General features: G+C 40.8%; 1 protein-coding gene across 1 annotated transcript; it reads left to right on the top strand.

Annotated features, from left to right (window-relative positions):
• Nucleotides 1–4,199: 4,199 nt before the first annotated feature.
• On the top strand, nt 4,200–14,473 carry LOC310994192 (formyl peptide receptor 2). Its single transcript, XM_083982789.1, has 3 exons — nt 4,200–4,319; nt 10,222–10,399; nt 11,992–14,473. Exons 2-3 carry the CDS (start codon nt 10,229–10,231, stop codon nt 12,883–12,885), a joined length of 1,065 nt encoding a protein of 354 aa, XP_083838915.1. The 5' UTR covers nt 4,200–4,319; nt 10,222–10,228; the 3' UTR covers nt 12,886–14,473.
• Nucleotides 14,474–19,476: the final 5,003 nt, after the last annotated feature.

Genomic DNA, 19,476 nt, shown 5'->3' with positions numbered 1-19,476 from the left:
AAGAAAAGTGAGCTCCGTTCGCTACCGTCATATGGACATGCAGTGCTGCACGGAGCCCCGCTGTAACTCAGAGAAGCCACGGAGGACTCTGAGGGTGAGTAGATAATGAGTGAAATTTGAATTTTGGGTGAACTATCCCTTTAAGTGAATCCACATCCACACATTTTTTTTGTTTTTTTTTATCGTTTCACCATATCATCAAGGCAGAAACAGTGTTTTGTTTTTGTTTTTTGTTTTATGTCATACCCCCCACTGCTAGATGTTACAGTCTATGGACATAATGTAACAACTACTGAATTGCACCTGTTAAATCATCATCAGTCAACATTTTAATCCACTTCTAATGTTGGAAATTTGAATAGAGCGGGGGAACTTTCCTTCATCTTCTCTGTTTTTGGTGTTTATGTCTGGCAGTGTTACGTAGCCTACAGCACCGCACACACAGATTTTTTTCAAAACGAACAAGAAAAAGACTGTTCTGTTTCCATGTGGACAAGGCCTGACTTTGAACCTGGTGAAATGTGACTGTGACCTATTCAGGTAAACAGGTGGGTCGGTGCGCCCGCTCTCTGCTTTTCCGGAGTGTGTTTTGTTTGTTATTTTGACTGGAACTCACTCTGAAGATCCACTTCCTTTTCTTTGCACTTGTGGTTTATTTCCTTAAAAAAAAAAAAAAAAAAAGGAAGAAAAAAAAAGAAAAAGTTTGTTCCGTTTTGGTAATTTTTTGCTCTTGCCGTTCACTTATGTTATGTCTTGTTGCCCCTGGACAAACATAACAGGGTCATAATAACAGTTTCGTCAGTCCCTTCCCTTTTACTCAAAAAAAATTCAAATCACATCCTCTACTGACCCAAATTAGAAACATCAACAGGAAGTACAGTGTGTTTTATTGGGACCTGGACTGGACACGGTAAAGAGGATAATCAAAATCAAGTGTGTAAAGAAGAGAATCACAATGAAGTGATATCACTTTCTGCCACTAGATGGCAGCAGCGGACGAAGGAGAATCAGACAAGGAGCCAGAATAGTCAATGTCTAAGTCAATGTTTACATGCACAGAGCCTGACATGTGAAGGCAACACAACATTAAACCTCCACAGTTTGATCTCTTAGGCCAACCTGTACCATCATCTTAAAGGGATAGTTCACCCAAAATACAAATCTCACTCATTATCTCCTCACCCTCATGTCGACTAAGGGCTGGGAGAAGTTTCAGAGTCCTCCGTGCCTTCTCTGAGTTACAGCGGGGCTCCGTGCAGCAGTGCATGTCCATATGACGGTTGCGAATGGGCCTCACTTTTCTTCATCCAAAAAGACACACCAAAAAACATCCAAATACCTCCATAGCGCTCGTCTGTAATGTCCCTCTTGTATTGAAGCCCCAACATGAGAAATTGTTCCGAAAAAAATTAAATAAGTCTATTATTTTAAGCTTGTTTGTAACAGAAGCTCCCAGCACTGCTCTTCCTGGTCCGGCCTAATCTCGCGTGATTTGCGCCGGCGTCAAAAGTGAGAAGAAAAGTGAGCTCCGTTCGCAACCGTCATATGGACATGCAGTGCTGCACGGAGCCCCGCTGTAACTCAGAGAAGGCACGGAGGACTCTGAAACTTCTCCCAGCCCTTAGTCCACATGAGGGTGAGTAGATAATGAGTGAAATTTGAATTTTGGGTGAACTATCTCTTTAACAACCAATCAATCAATCCATTAATCAATCTTGAGTGACACTGGTCATGAAGCTGCAGCTGTCAGGAGGAAACACAGTCTCCTGCTAAAAAAGTGTGGTTATAAGGAACCTCGAATGCAACACTTTCTGTTCAATCACTTCCTTCGAGGGTATTTCTGTGGTGACCTCACACGTCACATGACCCCCTGAACGCAGTGACCCGACTGGCAGCGGTGAAGAGCTGAGGAAGAAGGAACTGACTAAAAACTGAAACATGTTTCAGGGGCCAGAGGAACGGAGAAAAGAAGAAGAAGACGAGGATAAATATAGTATCTATCTATATATCTTTATCCCAACAGTTACAGTGACTGTATTTGTTTGAGCGATGCGTTCAGGGACTTTTCTTTCTCGGGCGTATAGAGATCATCGTCCTAGAATTTAATTTAGACCCTAAATCCCCTGGTGGAAACACATGTGAGGGAGACAAGTCCTCTTCCTCTTGGAAACTTCCAGCTGTGTAAACACAACACACACATCTGGTCCACAGTCTATTGATAAACTACCACAGACTTTATCAATGGTGACGCTTTTATCAATGGTTGATTGGGTAATGGATCAACCTTTTATTACAAAAAACTGAAGCACCCGGCACTTACTGTAACTTAATGTCATACCTGTATCTACAACAGTGCACAGCTTTCAAATTGTATACACCAAGCCAGATAGTACTGTTGTTTTTGATCACTTGTAACTGATTTATGAAGATAAAGCACAGGTGTTTATAAATGACGGCGTAACAGAAAGTGATGTGACACATGAAGCGACTGGAAATTTGAAAATACTCATCATAGAAGTGTTTGTTTTTCACTTTCACAATTGATTTGTCCTTTCTTTTTGGTCTTACCTTATCTTTATTTCTTTTGCCGCTGATTGTTTTAATTGTTCTATCCCTACTACCTACCTAGCTATACTCTACTGCAGTGGTTCTCAAACTTTTTTACATCAAGGACCCCTAAATTGACACAAATTAGACCTCGGACCCCCATTGGACAAAGTTTTTAAGCAAACACCAGATACATACACAAATATTTGTCCCGAGAGTGAATAAAGTTTTGTACATTCAAATTAGGGCCAATGGCGTGCATTTTTGGACATATTATAGAAATTTCTGGAAAAAAAGGGGTACAATTTCTCCAAAAACGTTCAGACATTTCTAGGAAGGAGTGGTAAAATTCTCAAAAAAAAAAAAAAAAAAAAGTTAAAACAAACAAACAAACAAAAAAGTTAAAAAAAAAATTAAAAAAAATTCTAGAAAAAAAAGTGGTAAAATTTCTCAAAAAAAAAAAAAAATTGAAAAATTCTAGAAAAAATTCAAGAAAAAGTTGGGGACCCCCTTCAACCCTCTCAAGGACCCCTGGGGGTCCCCGGACCCCAAGTTGAGAACCACTGCTCTACTGATTCTGTCAATTTTACCATTGAAAAACACTTTGCCACTGAGTTTCTTTAGAGTAAGTTCTCCTTAAATAATAATAATCATCAGAGACAGACACAATGAGACAATGAGTGAATATTTCAGTTGTGGGTTTTAAACACTTGTCTCTAATAAAGTATTGTCAGATCGGTGGCAGGGCCTGGCAGGATGAGGTCTGTGGTCTGAGTCATGTGACGTTAAAGGTCCTTCATGTGAAAATATCTGAGATGTGAGATCCTTCTGCACCAACAACTCACTCACTCTTTTGCTCTTTCGTGGTCTCTGTCATTTGTTTGTGTTTCTATTACTGGAAGCTTGTTCTGATATTATGAAGAGGACGTGACACACGGCTGAAAATAGGTTTTAAAAGTCTTTTACTTTTACTTTGAAAAACCACTTGTTTGATTTGGTGGAAATCAAAACTCCAAAAAAGGATGAGACCACTTTAAGAGGTCAGAAGAAGTAGATCCATCCGGCCTGAGAGGAATAAAGAAGTTTAATGTGAAGTTTCTCTGCTGTGACAACAAGAGGTCGTCAACCCTGACTGGACCGATCTGATTGGCCGAGGAGGACGAGGAGGAAAGTAATAACTCTAGAGTTTGATGAACACAAGTCGGTCATTCCCTTTGCATGTTTATCCATCTGTGTGTGTGTGTGTGTGTGTGTGTGTGTGTGTGTGTGTGTGTGTGTGTGTGTGTGTGTGTGTGTGTGTGTGTGTGTGTGTGTGTGTGTGTGACAAGGAGAGAGAGACAAAGTGAGTGTGACTGTGTGAGAAAAAGAGGAAGATCAAGCCAGACACACATGACATAAAAAGAGAGGGTGAAAGAGGAAGGGTCTATGTGTGTGTGTTTGTGTGTGTGCGTGCGTTGTGTGCATGGTATGCATGTATGTGTGTGTGTGTGTGTGTGTGCTTGGCTTTCAGCAATAAAACCACCAGAAGTAACAGCGACACAGGGGAACTGCATAAACACACACACACACACACACACACACACACACACACACACACACACACACACACACACACACACACACACACACACACACACACACACACACACACACACACACACACACACACACAGGGCTAATGAAGATGCGTCTTCACTTGAGCCTGTGACCACTGAGCAGCAGCAGCAGCTTCTGACCTCAGAGCAGTGATCAGCCCGACCGATCGTCTCCAGGTAAGAAACTAAATCAATATGAGTGGGTTTTGATTGTTTTTTTGTTTTTTTCTATTAGATACAAGAAGTTTGAAATAGAAACTGTGGATTCTTCACTGGTTTTTACTCCAGTGATGGAAGGGACTTGGAGTTTACAGTTATTAAGGCAGCAGAAGCACTTTGGTTAAAGCTTTAGTTTTGACCATAAAGTAAACACGACCATGTGAATGAACTGCATGAACTTCAGATAATCTCCATTATTCCAGAGGGAAAACTCATCCAATACGGAGTTTTTCTAATTTACACCAAACATAATGCACATTTGTCAACTCTTTATAATAACTATGTATACACATTATTAATTAGATATTAGTTGTAATTTTCTCACTTTCACTTCAGACCACTTGCTGCTGTTTCTGCTGAATGTGATCGTCTTTGTTGTTTTTTTTTGGGTTGTTTTTTTGGTCTCTGTCGGTGCTGAAAAAACGAAATGTTCTTTAAAAAAAAATAGTGAACAGATTTGTTGTGTATATTTACTCAATTTTCTCAAATTTTACTTTACAACATTGACAAAGTTCCCTCTTAAATTCAGTTTAAATAAGTTTAAAAACCACTGATTGACTCACTGAGCTCCACAGGAAACAGATAACGTCACTTGGGCTGTAAGAAGTCATGACTTTACGACCCCCTCTGTTCAACTGGTGGTTTTAGGTCAGAGGTCATCTAGTGTTTGTGACATGAAACCATCTCAGCAGCATTTAGACATTAACCTAAACAACCTTTAGAGATATTTCAAAGTTATCCAGCCAAATCTTAGTCTTGTGACCTTTATAACAGTGTGTTCACTGGGCAAACATGAAGTAACTTCTTCTTCAACTTTAACACTCATTTCCTAATGTCTGTTTAAGATAATGTGATTGTTTGACTTTCATCAAGGCTATTTATATATTTATACATTTACCGGTTCCCATTGTGGAGCACTTGAGTCGAGAGGGGTTGGACTGAACCGCGGGTGGAGGTTTGTGGTGGATTTAGAGCAATACTGAAAGTTGAAACTTTGTTTGTGGTCAAGTGATGCAGCCTCCGCCTCATAAATGTTTCTCTTCTTCTGTATTTTGTTGTGTTTCCTCTTCGCTTCACAGCGTCTCACTCTTTTCATTTCCCATCAAAAACAAGGACTCTTCTGTTTGTCGATCCACTTTATTGAAACTTTTCATCGGTTGGTTTGAAATGTGCCGTCGTGCTTCACGGATAATAACCATCTGATTTTACGGCTGTTCGTCTCACAGAAGTAAAACTGGGGAATGTGTTGAGAGAAACAGTCCAGAGTCTGAGAAACCTATTGATAATTCACACACGGGTCATTTCATCCTAAGGAGTTTATTTAGTCGTTGATCTTGGAGCCGGAGTTGAAGGAAGTCAGACTCAAATCCCAATTTTCCGAACTCATGTCTCAACTGGGAGTCCAACTCTAACACAAAGCTTAATTTTTATATAATTGGTTGGAATAATTTGGTACAAAATATTGATAGTTAAATTGAGCCTGGAATGCAATTCACTTGGGTGCAAATGCAGTGTGTTGCTTGCTGATTCACGTGCACCATTGGTGACGGTGTTAAGATGCATCAAAAGACGCTTGAAGTTGTGCATTAAGGATTCCTACGGTGGCCCTGAGTGGTCAATGCACTGCAACCTTCCACAAAACCACAACTGATCAACTGAGGGGAACTATGCAAGTCCGTTCTCTTTTCCTCTGTTTTGCTCCTCTCGGCCATGAGCATTTGTTTTTAATAGAGCCATGGAGCCATTGATAACGTTTTTTTTTGTTTTTTTTTATCATATATGTTTTACAATGCTTATATCTGTGTAGTCTTATCTGTCATCAACAAGAGATTCATGCAATACCCAAGTTAAAGTCTTCAGAACTTGTCATGGATGTACAGTTAGCTTAGCTGTAGTTTAAATGAAAAGTTGGAACTGCTAACGTTAACACCTGAAGACCTCAAACCCCTGAAATCTTCATTATCTGAACAAACTGAACCAAATTAAAGGGGAAAACATTGTTGTGGATGTTGAAACGCTTGGCAACAACAACAAAAAAGCGTAAGAAAGCTTCAGCATTCAAACTGATTAAAGGTAAAAGAAACGTCAGCTTCTCATGAACTTCATCTTGAGAAGTTCCCACGAACCACATCACACGTCAGTTGTGGGTATATTCCATTTTTACTATCTGAAGGTGTGATGTAACGCACACAGCAGCTGTTTTTTCACATGATTGAAACAATAATTGTCACAAGGGTAGAAGACTAAATGTGATGTGTGGTCAGACAGTGTTGTGATGTTTTACTTTTACTTTTATCTCCATGAACCAGCAAGTTGGGCAGCATTGTGTGCCAATGTTAAAAGAAGTGAAACCAAAAACTGTCTTTTATGTGGTTACATGCTTCAGATGTTTTGTTCATATTTCCTCCAAATTCTTGACCTTTCTGGAAAAGACCAAAAGATTAAAGGGGCCCCAGACGGCCCTGTATATTGACACAATTTACAATAACAACTATAAAAACCCCTTAAAGCCCCGGTATGTAACTTATTTGGCTTTTTATCAGCAAAAATCAAATATTGCTTTCATAAATACGTATTTCACTGAAGTCGAACCACACCCACATACAAATGAAAGCTTTCTGGTACCTTAGAATGAGTTGTTACAAGTCGTTACAAATACATAAGTGGCCGACGCATCGAACCGAGGCGGCCATGTTGCATCGCCATTTTTTTACGTTCAGTGGCAGCGTGACCGTAGGTAACCACGGAAACTCACCGAGCTGACACTAGTCTGTTGATATTCTGCATGATAGGCGTTGAGGGGACATTTGTAAACTATGTATAGCGTCGATCAGTCCTCTGCATGTGAGGCGTTTGGGAGACAATTGGAAATTGTAGCGTCTGCCAATAGGTTGCACTTTTGGGGACATTTTGTAAATTGTAACATCTAAAAATTTAAACATGACATTGAAATGTACCAGTGACATCATCACCCTTGTGAAACGCCCACACAAGAGGTTAAATAGTGAGTCTCCACACCAGATAGTTGGACCAGTCCCAGCCTGGTCAGCTGCGTACATGAACTGATGAAGCCTCTTGGATGAGAGGTGAAACGTCTTCCTAGACAAATAACTAAGTCCAGTTGCTTTCGATTTAACCTCCTTTGGAACAAACCAAGACTTTCATCCCAGCACCGCTGATCCACTGATAACTGAATTAACAACCGTCGCTGCTTTAAACAAACCTCTGCAGAACCAAAATGTCTATGTTTATCTATTGCTCTCCAGTTGGACCCTTCAGTTTTTTCCCCCGTCAGATGACTGAGGTCGTCTCTGTGCTCTATAACACCATCAGCAGCCACAAGGCACAGGGAGGTTTTATTTGAAGGGGGCTGTGCTGTGGTTTTGTTGCCTTATTCATTTCCCTTTTGAAGGCACTGGTCTTCCTCTAAACTGCAGAAACTCTGTTTCAGAGCTCTTCAGCTGGACTCTTTTGGTGTCCTTCCTTTGAAGATCAGCTGTGTTTGTTTCCAAGGGTAAGGTCATTTTTAATTCAAGAGATATATCAGATCTGCTGTGCTCTGATCTTCATTTATATTGTGATTGTCTTTGCTGTCTTTATTGGTTTAGGTCGGGGCTTTAGGTTGGGGTTGTGGTTCTGCAGTGAACTTCACTTTACTTTATTATAATGTGGGTGGTTCATCATTTTCTCTTTTAGCACTGCAAACAAATGCAACTATTATATCAAATTTTTGTCTCTGGAGTCACATTTTTTTCTTCATCTATGTGAAAATTCAGGTGCTGAAATGAAACACTTTCCTCCTGTACAGGTGCATACACGGTCTCTTTGTCTTGGAGTCATCTCCAGTCCAAATATGTGAACATGTTTTTTTTACCATAATCGTTTATTAACTTTAGCCAAAGTGCTTTTGATTCTTAAACTAACTGTACAGATGTTACTGATTGTATCTCTGTAACCCGCATGTGCAGTGTGTGCACAAAAAGATACAATCACATCTCTAACCAAATTGTTCAAAGATAACTGGTGCACGATGCCAGCTGCTCTACAAACCCGTCAAAAAAGATGAAAACATCAGCTGTGTTTTGTTCAAGTTTGTGAAGGTGACTGAATTACTGTAAAAGCAAATCTGAGCTGTGGTCTCGTTCTTTGTGCATTCCACGCCTTAAATACTCATAACTACTTAGAGACTCAGTCATGCAATGGGCCCATGTCAACATGTTGACATGACGACCCAGGAGGACTCAGTCGTTGTTGCAATAACATGAAAACTCAACACATGTTCATACTCAGCCTTCATTTCAATCTCAACGACTACTACACATCTGTACAGTTGTGATTATACAGTAGAAAGCCTGTGTGTCCACGTCGGCTCCATGTTCACAGTGTAAAAACACAGTGACACGTGTTGTAATTATTCTACGTGTTTCTTATTAAGTTGTCAGAGCGAATCAGTGCTGAGTCAAAAGTGTCACCACGGCGACTATTAGGAAGCTGATGTACAGTTAATTTCCACTCTATCATATTACACAGAGGAATTTTTCATCTTCACCCTTGAATGATCCATTATTGTGCTTGAACGTGACCCACATACTTTTTACTTCAATTAAAATACAGTATAGTAACCTGTAATAACATATTTACACAATTAAATACACAAATACTTGTTTGCTGTATCACAATAGAGAAGACAAGACAGTACGACCCTCATCTCTCTCACACACATATAGTCGTATTAACACACACACACAGACACACACACCTTGGCACATTCTCAGACACTGAAGCACAGTGACTCAGCTGGACACGTCTGACTCGTCAGCATCACAAACCTGCGTTGATTCACTCACACAGTCTCACACTACTCTTGTCTATTTCCAGAGCATCATACAGAGACTGCAGCTTGTGATCAGAAAGTCTGACTTGGTTCTTGTGACTCTCTTTTCTTATTTTCCTTCATTGTAACTCAAGGGCAGCGTTATTGTTGTTTTTTTTTCAGTAAAAGAGGAAGTTAGAAGCCACATTGCATTCATGGCCTCTTAAACCAGCTTCTGAAACAGACACAAACTCTCAGTCACACAACTGATTTATCGTTGTATTTATTTTAAGAGTGTCCTAAGCAGCTTTTTAATATGACCCATGGTTACACTATTCAAGCTGTCAGTTCGTTGGTCTGGTAACATGTTAGGTTGCATGAGTGATTAGGTTTGCCATCTTCAAATCAACCAAGCTCTCCTTAAAGGGACAACAAGGAGTTTCTATTTGGTTATAAAAAAGTCTCACGTTAATGTGGATGAATCTACGCTACCCACACTTGTTAATGGCTCCATTTTCGATAAATATATTGTTTTGTCTCTATCGTTATTTTGTTATTTTAATTAGTGGCGGAAACGCTGGGCGAGCCGACCAGCGTTTCCTTACTTTCGGTTTTGCGGACGCAGCCTGGCGAGTCATGAGAATAACGCAGTCTAATCGCCGTTTATGGTCGGAACTACGACGGTATGTGATCGTCTTCAAACCTCTGAATTTCATTCTTGATGAATTTCACCGTGCGCGCAGAGGCTCATTGTAAATGTAGTATGAGAACTCCTCATTGTCCCTTTATCAGACCTTTTAAATGGCTCGGCTTGCACCTGTTGTAGCTCTTGTCTTTCTGCTTTTAATCTGTCTTTTTCTTTTTTTTTTTTTGGTGCGAACAAATAAACAAAACAAACAAAAAATGTGTAAACGTAAAGATGTACTTTAAGTGACTAAACCCGAGCAAATACTTTTAGTTCCTAACCTTAACCAAGTGCTTTTAGTGCCTAAACCTGATGAAGTACGGTTCCTTCATGTTTCCTGTCACTCTTCTCTGTGTTTGCAGCCACACCATGTCGCTCAACTCCTCCATCGCCTTGAAGTCTTCAAGCAAAGACGAGCCGACGAAGGTGGACGTGGAGGCCATCATGGACAACGTGTCCATCGTCCTCTACACGCTGACGGTTGTGCTCGGCATCACAGGGAACTCTGTGGTGATCTGGGTGGCAGGATTCAAACTCAAGGTAGATATAACATGTGGAGTGTGTTAGGCTACATGTGCTAAAAGACTAAAGCTGATGCGTGTAATATGTTTTATGGCCTTGGGTATAATTTTATACATAATGGATAATATACAAATATGAAATTCAGAGACAGGTGTCATAGAGATTGTCACAACATGTCAGCGCCACTGTTTCCTGTTGGTTGCTTTACCCTCGCTCCACTTGATTGTGGTTTTCACATGTGTAATATTAGCAGCCGACATAGCGCCTGTGCTAGTGCATTTAAAAAAGTGTGTTAGTGCCTGAATGAGACACAGGAAGTGATTCAGGATGTGCTGGGCCTCTTGCTGTTGTTTAGTTCAGTTCAGCTTTATCTGTGCCCCCATTGGGCAATAAGTGTTGCAGCAAGTACAAAAGACATACGATTAAAAGTCAGTAGCAGCGACTCAAGTAGCCCGTACAAGGTAGGTAAAGTGCAATAATTTCCAACATCATCAGCGTCACATGAAAACAAAATGAAACAAAAACAGCCTGCATGTGAGAAACCACAGAATATAAATCCATCAGGTGTGACTCCTCCTATCCTCTCCTGAATTCAAAAGGGATACCGCTGTAGGAAGAAAGGAGTGCTTGTACCTGTTACATTTTATACGAGGAAGTCTGAGCCAGGAGCCAGAAGGTAAAAACTGGAACTCAGAGTGTAAAGGATGGGAGCTGTCAGAAAGGATGGCATAGAGAGCCTAAGTGGAAGTAACGTCACCATGGGACCTCAATTCGGAAAAAATCTCTATGTAAGTGAACGAGAGTCCAAATTTTGTTTCGTGATCCGATTGAATTCTGCCTACCTATTTAAAACATGTTTCATGCCAAGAAATCAGCAGTTTGTTGTAAAACTATTGTAAAATAAAATTCAGAAAAATCTGTAACCAGAAAGACTACAGGTGGCGTAGGTGACGTCACACACCACATGCTGCCCTTTCCCATGTCAGTTGGTGATGTATTTTTTGTGTGACACCAGATCTGTAGTCCGTAGAGCGGTTTTCACACAAAATACATTCTTCTGTTGCCGTTTTACCACCTGCTGATTTCTTGGCATGAAACGCAATGTTTTAAATAGGTAGGCACAATTCAATCGGATCACGAAATAGAATTTTGACTCCCATTCACTTACATGGAGATTTTTTCCAAATTGAGGTCCCATGGCGAGCTTCACTTCCGCTTCCGCTTAGGCTCTCTATTAGCCTTCCTGATGATCTGCCTATTGAACAGATCTAAAAGTGTGCACTGTTGAACTCCCAAAATTTTATTACTTGTCTTTATTACTCTGCTTAGTGCATTTTTTTGACCTGATGTTAAGGTTGCCAAACCAGCAGAGGAGGGAAAAGGTCAGCACAGATTTGATTTATGATTTATGAGCTATAAAGTAAAATCATCAGGGACTTATCAATCTGGAACTTGGAGAGTTTCCTCAGACAGGACAGTCGTTTCTGGCCTTTTTTTTTTTGGAGTTCTCTGAATGGCATGCCTGTCACTTTAGTATACAGTATAAAACTTTCAATATGTTTCCAATAGGATCAATAAAATTAGCTTTCCTTTGATGTTTCTCTCCTCAGCCGAAGGTCACCAACGTGTGGCTGGTGAACCTTGCGATAGCCGACCTGATCTTCTGCTTCACTCGGGTCTTCTCCCTCACCAAGAAGCTCTTCTTCGACTACTGGCCCTTCGGCGTCTTCCTCTGCAAGTTCAACGGCTTCTTCAAATACGGCAACATGTTCTGCTCCGTCTTCCTTCTCGCCGTCATCAGTCTGGACCGAGCGCTCTGCGTGTGGCAACCCGTTTTCACCAAACGGCGGCGCACCGTGCTGGCCGCCCGGGTGGTGGCCGTCTGCATCTGGACCACGGCGACGATCCTCAGCGTGCCGTACTTCGTCTACCGCCAAGTCTACCTGGGGAAGAACAACCTGAGTAAGTGCTCTCTGGAGGTGAAGGAGGCGACGGCGGGGGACACCACCACCAAACTGGCGCTCTACTCCATCCGCTTCACGTGCGGCTTCATGCTGCCCTTCATGGTCATCCTCATCTGCTACATCCTGGCCGGCATCGGCATCCGACGCACCCGTCTGTCCGGGAAATCCCGCCCGCTACGTATTTTAGCGTCTTTAGTCGTCGCCTTCTTCGTGTGCTGGGCGCCGTACCACTGCCTCCTGCTGGTCAAGATGGTGGACAGCAAGAACAAGGTGGTGAAGATCTGGCACCCCGTGGCGAAGGGCGTCGCCTACTTCAACAGCTGCGTGAACCCGCTGCTGTACTTCTGCATGGGGCTGGACGTGAGGGGCCGCTTCAGGCAGAGTCTGGCCGGCGTCTACAAACGGGCTCTGGCCGACGACGTGGACGGACAGACGTCTCAGTCCAACGAACGCTCTCTGGACAACAGCAGCGGATCACGACGCACGTCCGTGGTGGCGGCGGGGAGGAGCCAGACGTCGGTGGATGTAGCCAAAGTCTGAACTTCGAGGATCAAACACGTTCTTTTCTCTTTTTTTTTCAAACCCAGCTCAGTGAAGTGGAAGTTAAAGCAGAAGTAAGCAGAATATTTGTGTTAATATAAGTCTTAAATAGTTCTATCTTCCGACAGCAATCACTTACATAGAGTGTTTGGTCTGAAACACGGGTCTGTCAGTCACTCTGCTCTGCTGTAAGCCGAGGAGAAAACTTTCCTTGTATCCTACAACCTTTATCCAATGAGGAGAGAGAACGGCATAAAGGGGCGGTCCTCTCTGTGTGTGCAGCCAAGGGATGCGCGCCAGAATGTGGTGACGTAGGGACGAGGGCGGGGACTGCTAACTCCATCGGCTGACAAGAAGTTAGCCAAAACGACCGGATCGCTTACTTCTGCTTTAAAGCCTCTCAGAGGATTGAACTTGTTTCAGGGTGAAACTGTATCAGTGAATTTATGTTTAAGTGCCCAAGATATGGCAAGAAAATAGATGTGTGTTCTCAACTCCCAGAATGCATCACGCCTGGGTTATTATCTTATCATCTATAGCATATTGTAGCTGATCAACCAGTCTTTAGTTTCCTATTAAAAAAAAGAAAGAAAAGTGCATGAGGGATTTAAAGTGATAGTTGGGTAATGTGAAGTATCAGAATAAGAATCAGCTTTATTGTCCTGTACCAGGTACAATATATGTGGCTTCTCTCCTGGATAGAAATTGAAAATATGTACAGTATATATAAACTTGGACATAAAAATATAAACAAAACAGAATTAGTATAGGCAACAAAATGCATGCATTTTCCCTTAAAATCATCAATAAGATTGTTCTCTATGTGCAGATAATTCAAGGACTTTTGTTTGAGGAAGTAAAAACAACCAATCCACAAACCCACAAACTTCTGTACATACAGTAATGAACAAATAGATAGGTGATGTGGTTCTTAAAAAATCAGTTCTTCAGTAAAGTCTCATTGCAACAATCCTTTGTTATAAGTGTCTACATTTCTATAATGAAAAGATTGATGTTGCGTTATATGCTCGTCAATGAGTTCAGGTTTTTCCGAGTTGTGTTTCAATGCATGTGATTAAAGTGTCGGATGAAAAGTGGAAGTGTGTCGTGGAGTCTGAGGAGACGGGAAGGAAGGTCGACTGAAGGAAGTGAGAGCATGACCAGGAAACACAGTGATGAGATTTAGACGTGACTGGTACAGAGAAGATCATTTACACTGAAACTGAACTGTGTCCAGCTGTATATAAGAGCGGCTCAGACATGTTCATCAACTCTGAGTGTGACTGTGAAGATGTGGGCATGAGCCTTTATGGCTTACAAGCATAAGGACGAAGTCTGATCCTTAGCAACCCGCTCATAAAAGACAGCTGTACTCGCTCTGCAGATTAGCTCCACATCACTAACATCACAACGTCTGTACAGTACAGTTTATCCTGGACTCCATGTTCTGCAGGTTTTATGGTGTCTAGCTCTGCTGTGTTTAGCAGCGTTGATTTCAGCTCACATAGTGTTACATTTTGATTTATAATTCTCAGTAATGACCGATAATAAGCTTCAGAGTGTTGTGACATGACTTTGTAAATACCGCTGTAAGATTATAGACAAGCTGTGACATAGAAATTATAGTTGTCCAAAAGATTTTCAGTGTTAAAACGAGATAATAAACCACTGTTATCTGTTGTGGTGTCTTTAATTACACTCTGTAAGAAGATTTAAAGCAACATTGCGGAGTTTCAGCTCAGTGCTTCCACCACCTGGTTGAGAAGTGCTATCGTCTGGGGGGAAAAACGAAAACGAAACTTATCAGCGAGCGCATCCAGCGTTTATTCCCATTAATAAACAACAGTGTTTCCCACATTCATCCTATTAACCATTTTTCTACCATTGCAATGAGTCTGGAAACATTATTTTAAGGCCGAAAAACTCTGCAATGTTACTTTAAAGCCACATTTTACATTATTTCCACATTGATAATAAACATGTTGTTGTTTATAAACACAGTCATGGATGTTTAGGTTTGGATTAGTGTAAAAAAAAAAAAAAGGAAAGTATCTGCCGACTTGGATAATGCAAGTAGGTCTGGATTAGTAAAATAATCTACTGTACAGTATAATGTGTTCAATGATTGTGTTTAGTGTTTAGTATTTTACGAAACGTTTGTGGTTTATCAGATCATTTATAAAACGTAGATAGATAATTGAACTACAGCATTAAAACATATGGTTTAAACCACTTTATGGTTTAAACTAGAGGAAGATGGTGGTGGTGTTAAACCAAGGTGTTTGTAAAAAAACAAACAAAAAAAAAAACACACTGAGACATTGTGGTATTTTCTTCAGTTTAATCAAATTGAAATCAAAAATATTCTGGCCACAGATTTATCTTCATGGTGTTGGTGTCTATACTCACTTCCTCCTGTGAAAAGCTGAAAAAGTTAAAAGAGGACGTGAACTAGAGTAAAAAGGTTGTGAAACCATCATGATAACATCTTTTAAACTTCACATTTCTAAGTTATGAACTGAACTGGGATATGAAACACGACTGGCACAAGATAATGGACAAAGAAAGAAATCTATAAGTGTTTCCTTTAACATGCAGTTTTGTTGTTTTTATATTATGTTCATATATAGGCTATAGCCTATATTATGATTAAAAGACATCATCCCAGTATATTGACTCATATGAAAGTGTTTTTTCACGTTCACAGTAAAAGACACTGGAGATTAAAACCTGTACCTGCTGCTTCATCCCAAGGTCAAGTTACGTCTAAGAATGTGTTTTTAAAGGAAATAATTAGGCTACTTTATCCTCTTTTTGATAAACTCATCAATACCCAAGAAACAAGACTGAGATTAACTAGATTTTGATAATTGTACTTTTGATATTTTATGGTCTGAAAGACTTTTACAGAAAATATATGAATTCTTTGGATCTGGTGCATGAACAAGTTCTGTGTTTGTCACGTGAACCGGACACAGATTAACATTTTCAATCAATTGCAAATCATTTCTATAATGTGTTATAACTTTCTCTGCTCCTCACCTGAAACTATGTTAGCAGCTCACACTCGTCCTCTCCTTTCGCCAACCGTTTGTACTAATAGCCTACTTGATCACAACTTTCCAGCCCATGAGGTAGTACAAGTACATGGACCTGGAGGATAATATCACATAATGTTCAGAAAGCTCCGTGTGATACAAACACAGCCTCAGACAATGAAAAAAAAAAAACCATTTGTGAGCCCATCATGTTATTTTGATGTAGTTCCACATTTTTACCAGCAGAGTGCGCCGCCCATTCATCCCACACACAGTGACGGTAGCCTACTACCAGTGTCCTCTTTTCCTTTTTTTTTTTCCTTTTTCTTCTTTTCCCGCTAGCCGTAAAAAACCAGAGCAGACCCGCCACAACCGAGAGGTCGTTTAAGATAATGACTGAGTGAATAGACATTATACTTTGAGTTTTTATTTTTGGAGTGGATTAATTCCCACGTTTGGGAGCAGAGTTGATCGACAAACATCGTCTTTTTGCCCCAATTGTTTTGAGAGCAGCTTTTTGCAGATGATGTGGTCTTGTTGGCTCCCTCGAGCCAGGACCTTCAGCATGCACTGGGGCGGTTTGCAGCCGAGTGTGAAGCAGCTGGGATGAGAATCAGCACCTCTAAGTCCGAGGCCATGGTTCTCGACCGGAAAAAGGTGGCTTGCACCCTCCAGGTCGGGGGAGAGTTCCTGCCTCAGGTGGAGGAGTTTAAGTATCTTGGGGTCCTGTTCACGAGTGAGGGGAGAACGGAGCGCGAGATCGACAGGCGGATCGGTGCGGCGGCCGCAGTAATGCGGTCATTGTATCGGTCCGTCGTGGTGAAGAAGGAGCTGAGCCGAAAGGCAAAGCTCTCGATTTACCGGTCGATCTACGTTCCCACCCTCACCTATGGTCATGAACTCTGGGTCATGACCGAAAGAACGGGATCCCGGATACAAGCGGCCGAAATGAGTTTCCTCCGCAGGGTGGCGGGGCGCTCCCTTAGAGATAGGGTGAGGAGCTCTGTCACCCGGGAGGAGCTCGGAGTAGAGCCGCTGCTCCTCCACATCGAGAGGAGCCAGCTGAGGTGGCTCGGGCACCTGTATAGGATGCCCCCTGGACGCCTCCCTCGTGAGGTGTTCCGGGCATGTCCCACCGGGAGGAGGCCCCGAGGAAGACCCAGGACACGCTGGAGTGACTACGTCACTCGGCTGGCCTGGGAACGCCTTGGGGTCCCCCCGGAAGAGCTGGAGGAAGTGTCCGGGGAGAGGGAAGTCTGGGGATCCCTGCTCCGACTGCTGCCCCCGCGACCCGACTCCGGATCAAGCGGATGAAAATGGATGGATGGATGGATGGATGGATGGATGTTTTGAGAGCGAAAAAACTCAGGTGAGCGCAATATAGTTAGGCTACCCTCCAGTTTAACATGCTAGCTGAGTCGTTCATATCCTGTTGTTTACATTATTTCGTGGATATGAAACCTAATCATGTATGTTCTGTGTTGTACTATTACAAAATGGAAAGTAAGGAAATCAGAGGCAGATACAATGGATGTGTATCTAAGTTGAGTTTTAATTGTTCTTTCGTGGGTAATGCAGCAATTAAGCTAGCTAGCACAGCTGGTACAGCAGACCACCCATGTATGGATGTTATTCATTTAATATTTTATGTGTAATGTGTAGTGATTCGTTCATGCTTGCTATTAGGCTAGCCTATTCATTTACACAATTGTGTGTGGTGATGGATTTATTTGTACAGCTATATGGGATTTTGTTGCCATTGAATATGTGTCCACTGATTAAAAAAGAGGAATTTTATACTGTAGAGTAAATGGGTAATTGATTTAAGCCCATAGAAAATATACATTTTAAGAGAAAATCAATCTACTGCAGTGTGGATTTTGAAGATGGCGAGCCTAAACCCGAACCAGCAGACTGGAGAGCAGAATGCAAGTCTGTGGTTTCTTCATCGTGTCTTGAACTAAAGAAGGACAAGCATCTTTTTACTCAGGTAAGATCTCAGGTAAACTCAAACAAAATCATACTTCCCAATTAGTCAGACATAACTATAAAACTGTAACTATAAAAAGGAATTCAGGATACACTGAAGGATTTAAGTATTACAGTGTTGGTCCAATCTGTCTTCCTTGAGCATACATAACATTTTCTGATGGTGCAAGTTGAGTGAGTGAATGATATCTATCTATCTATCTATCTATCTATCTATCTATCTATCTATCTATCTATCTATCTATCTATCTATCTATCTATCTATCTATCTATCTATCTATCTATCTATCTATCTATCTATCTATCTATCTATCTATCTATCTATCTATCTATCTATCTGCATGTGTCAATGATAACTTAAGTATAATTAGATTACATAAGATGACAACTTTAATATAGGAGTCATAAAACCTCCAGCACACTCTTCCTCAGTCACAAATATGACGTGTTAATTACAGCAACACATTATGTTTTCCTTAAAACAACTTAAACTTATAGAAAAATGACTATTACATTGTAGATTTATAATAAATTACTAATATTGGTAATAACTCAACTTATATGATTCAAATTAGTAGCAGTAATAGAAAAAAAGAAGTATCAACTCACTTGAGCAGCGTCCTGTCTTCATCCATGTTTCTGACTACTGTGTGACTTTGACTGCTGCTCAGCACTATATGTTTCATCCACATGCCATCGTCATGACAGTAAAATTAAGCTCAACCCATGATTCATGGTAAAATGCATATACACACAAAAAATGTAAATATGTTCATGAAAATGCAGAAAAATAATTATGATCGCTGTATTTACCAGTGATCATCTCATTGATCTTTTGGATATAAACATCCACATGTGAGTTAGACTATGCAAACTGTGTTATAATTAGGCTACTATCTACATGAGTTATAGTTTGTGAACCTTGTTATTGCTGCTCTGTCTCTTGGCCATAAATCTAATTTGAATAGTCTGTTTCCATCAGTCAAACAACCCCTCAGGGTCAGTAAACCTGTAATCTGCAAAGTAAATGGTAACTAACGACGAAATAATGTCAAATCAAAGTTATACAATTTTAACTGGATTAATAAACTCATGTATAACAATTGTATTTTCATACTTAAATGGTGGATTCAGCATTAATAAATCAAGTATTATATCATGTCATTTTTGGTAATAAGCTCACTTATTAGTGTGAGTAAATGATTAACAAACTATTTCAATGAACATTTATGCTGCACTTACACATATAATAATTAAGCCATGTGCTAATGGTTAGTGAATGTGTTTAGATTATTATTATTAGTAGTAGTAATTGACTTACTACTTAGTATTAATAGGGAGAATGCTTTATAAATTATAGTATTTAAACAGATGGGAAAATGTGTTGAGAAATATTTGCATACAAGCTTTTATTCAAAAACATCTACAGGCCACTAGAGGGTAGCACCGGCCCATTAGAGACCTAATAATTAGTTAAACGATGCACTGACACAACCGGTCCTACCTGACAGATCGGCTCTGCTTGTTGCACAGGCCACACACAGAAGCTGAAAAATCCCCAGGT

The sequence above is a fragment of the Trachurus trachurus genome (genome assembly GCF_905171665.1).
Source record: "Trachurus trachurus genome assembly, chromosome: 11".
Taxonomy (NCBI): Eukaryota; Metazoa; Chordata; class Actinopteri; order Carangiformes; family Carangidae; genus Trachurus; species Trachurus trachurus.
Note: the sequence above shows the minus strand (reverse complement) of the source record. Positions and strands in the feature narration are given on the sequence as shown.

Coding starts and splice junctions, on each gene's coding strand:
- LOC310994192 (XM_083982789.1), top strand. CDS start 10,229: ATGTCGCTCAACTCCTCCATCGCCTTGAAGTCTTCAAGCAAAGACGAG. Junction 10,400..11,991: donor TGGCAGGATTCAAACTCAAG/GTAGATATAACA, acceptor TTCTCTCCTCAG/CCGAAGGTCACCAACGTGTG.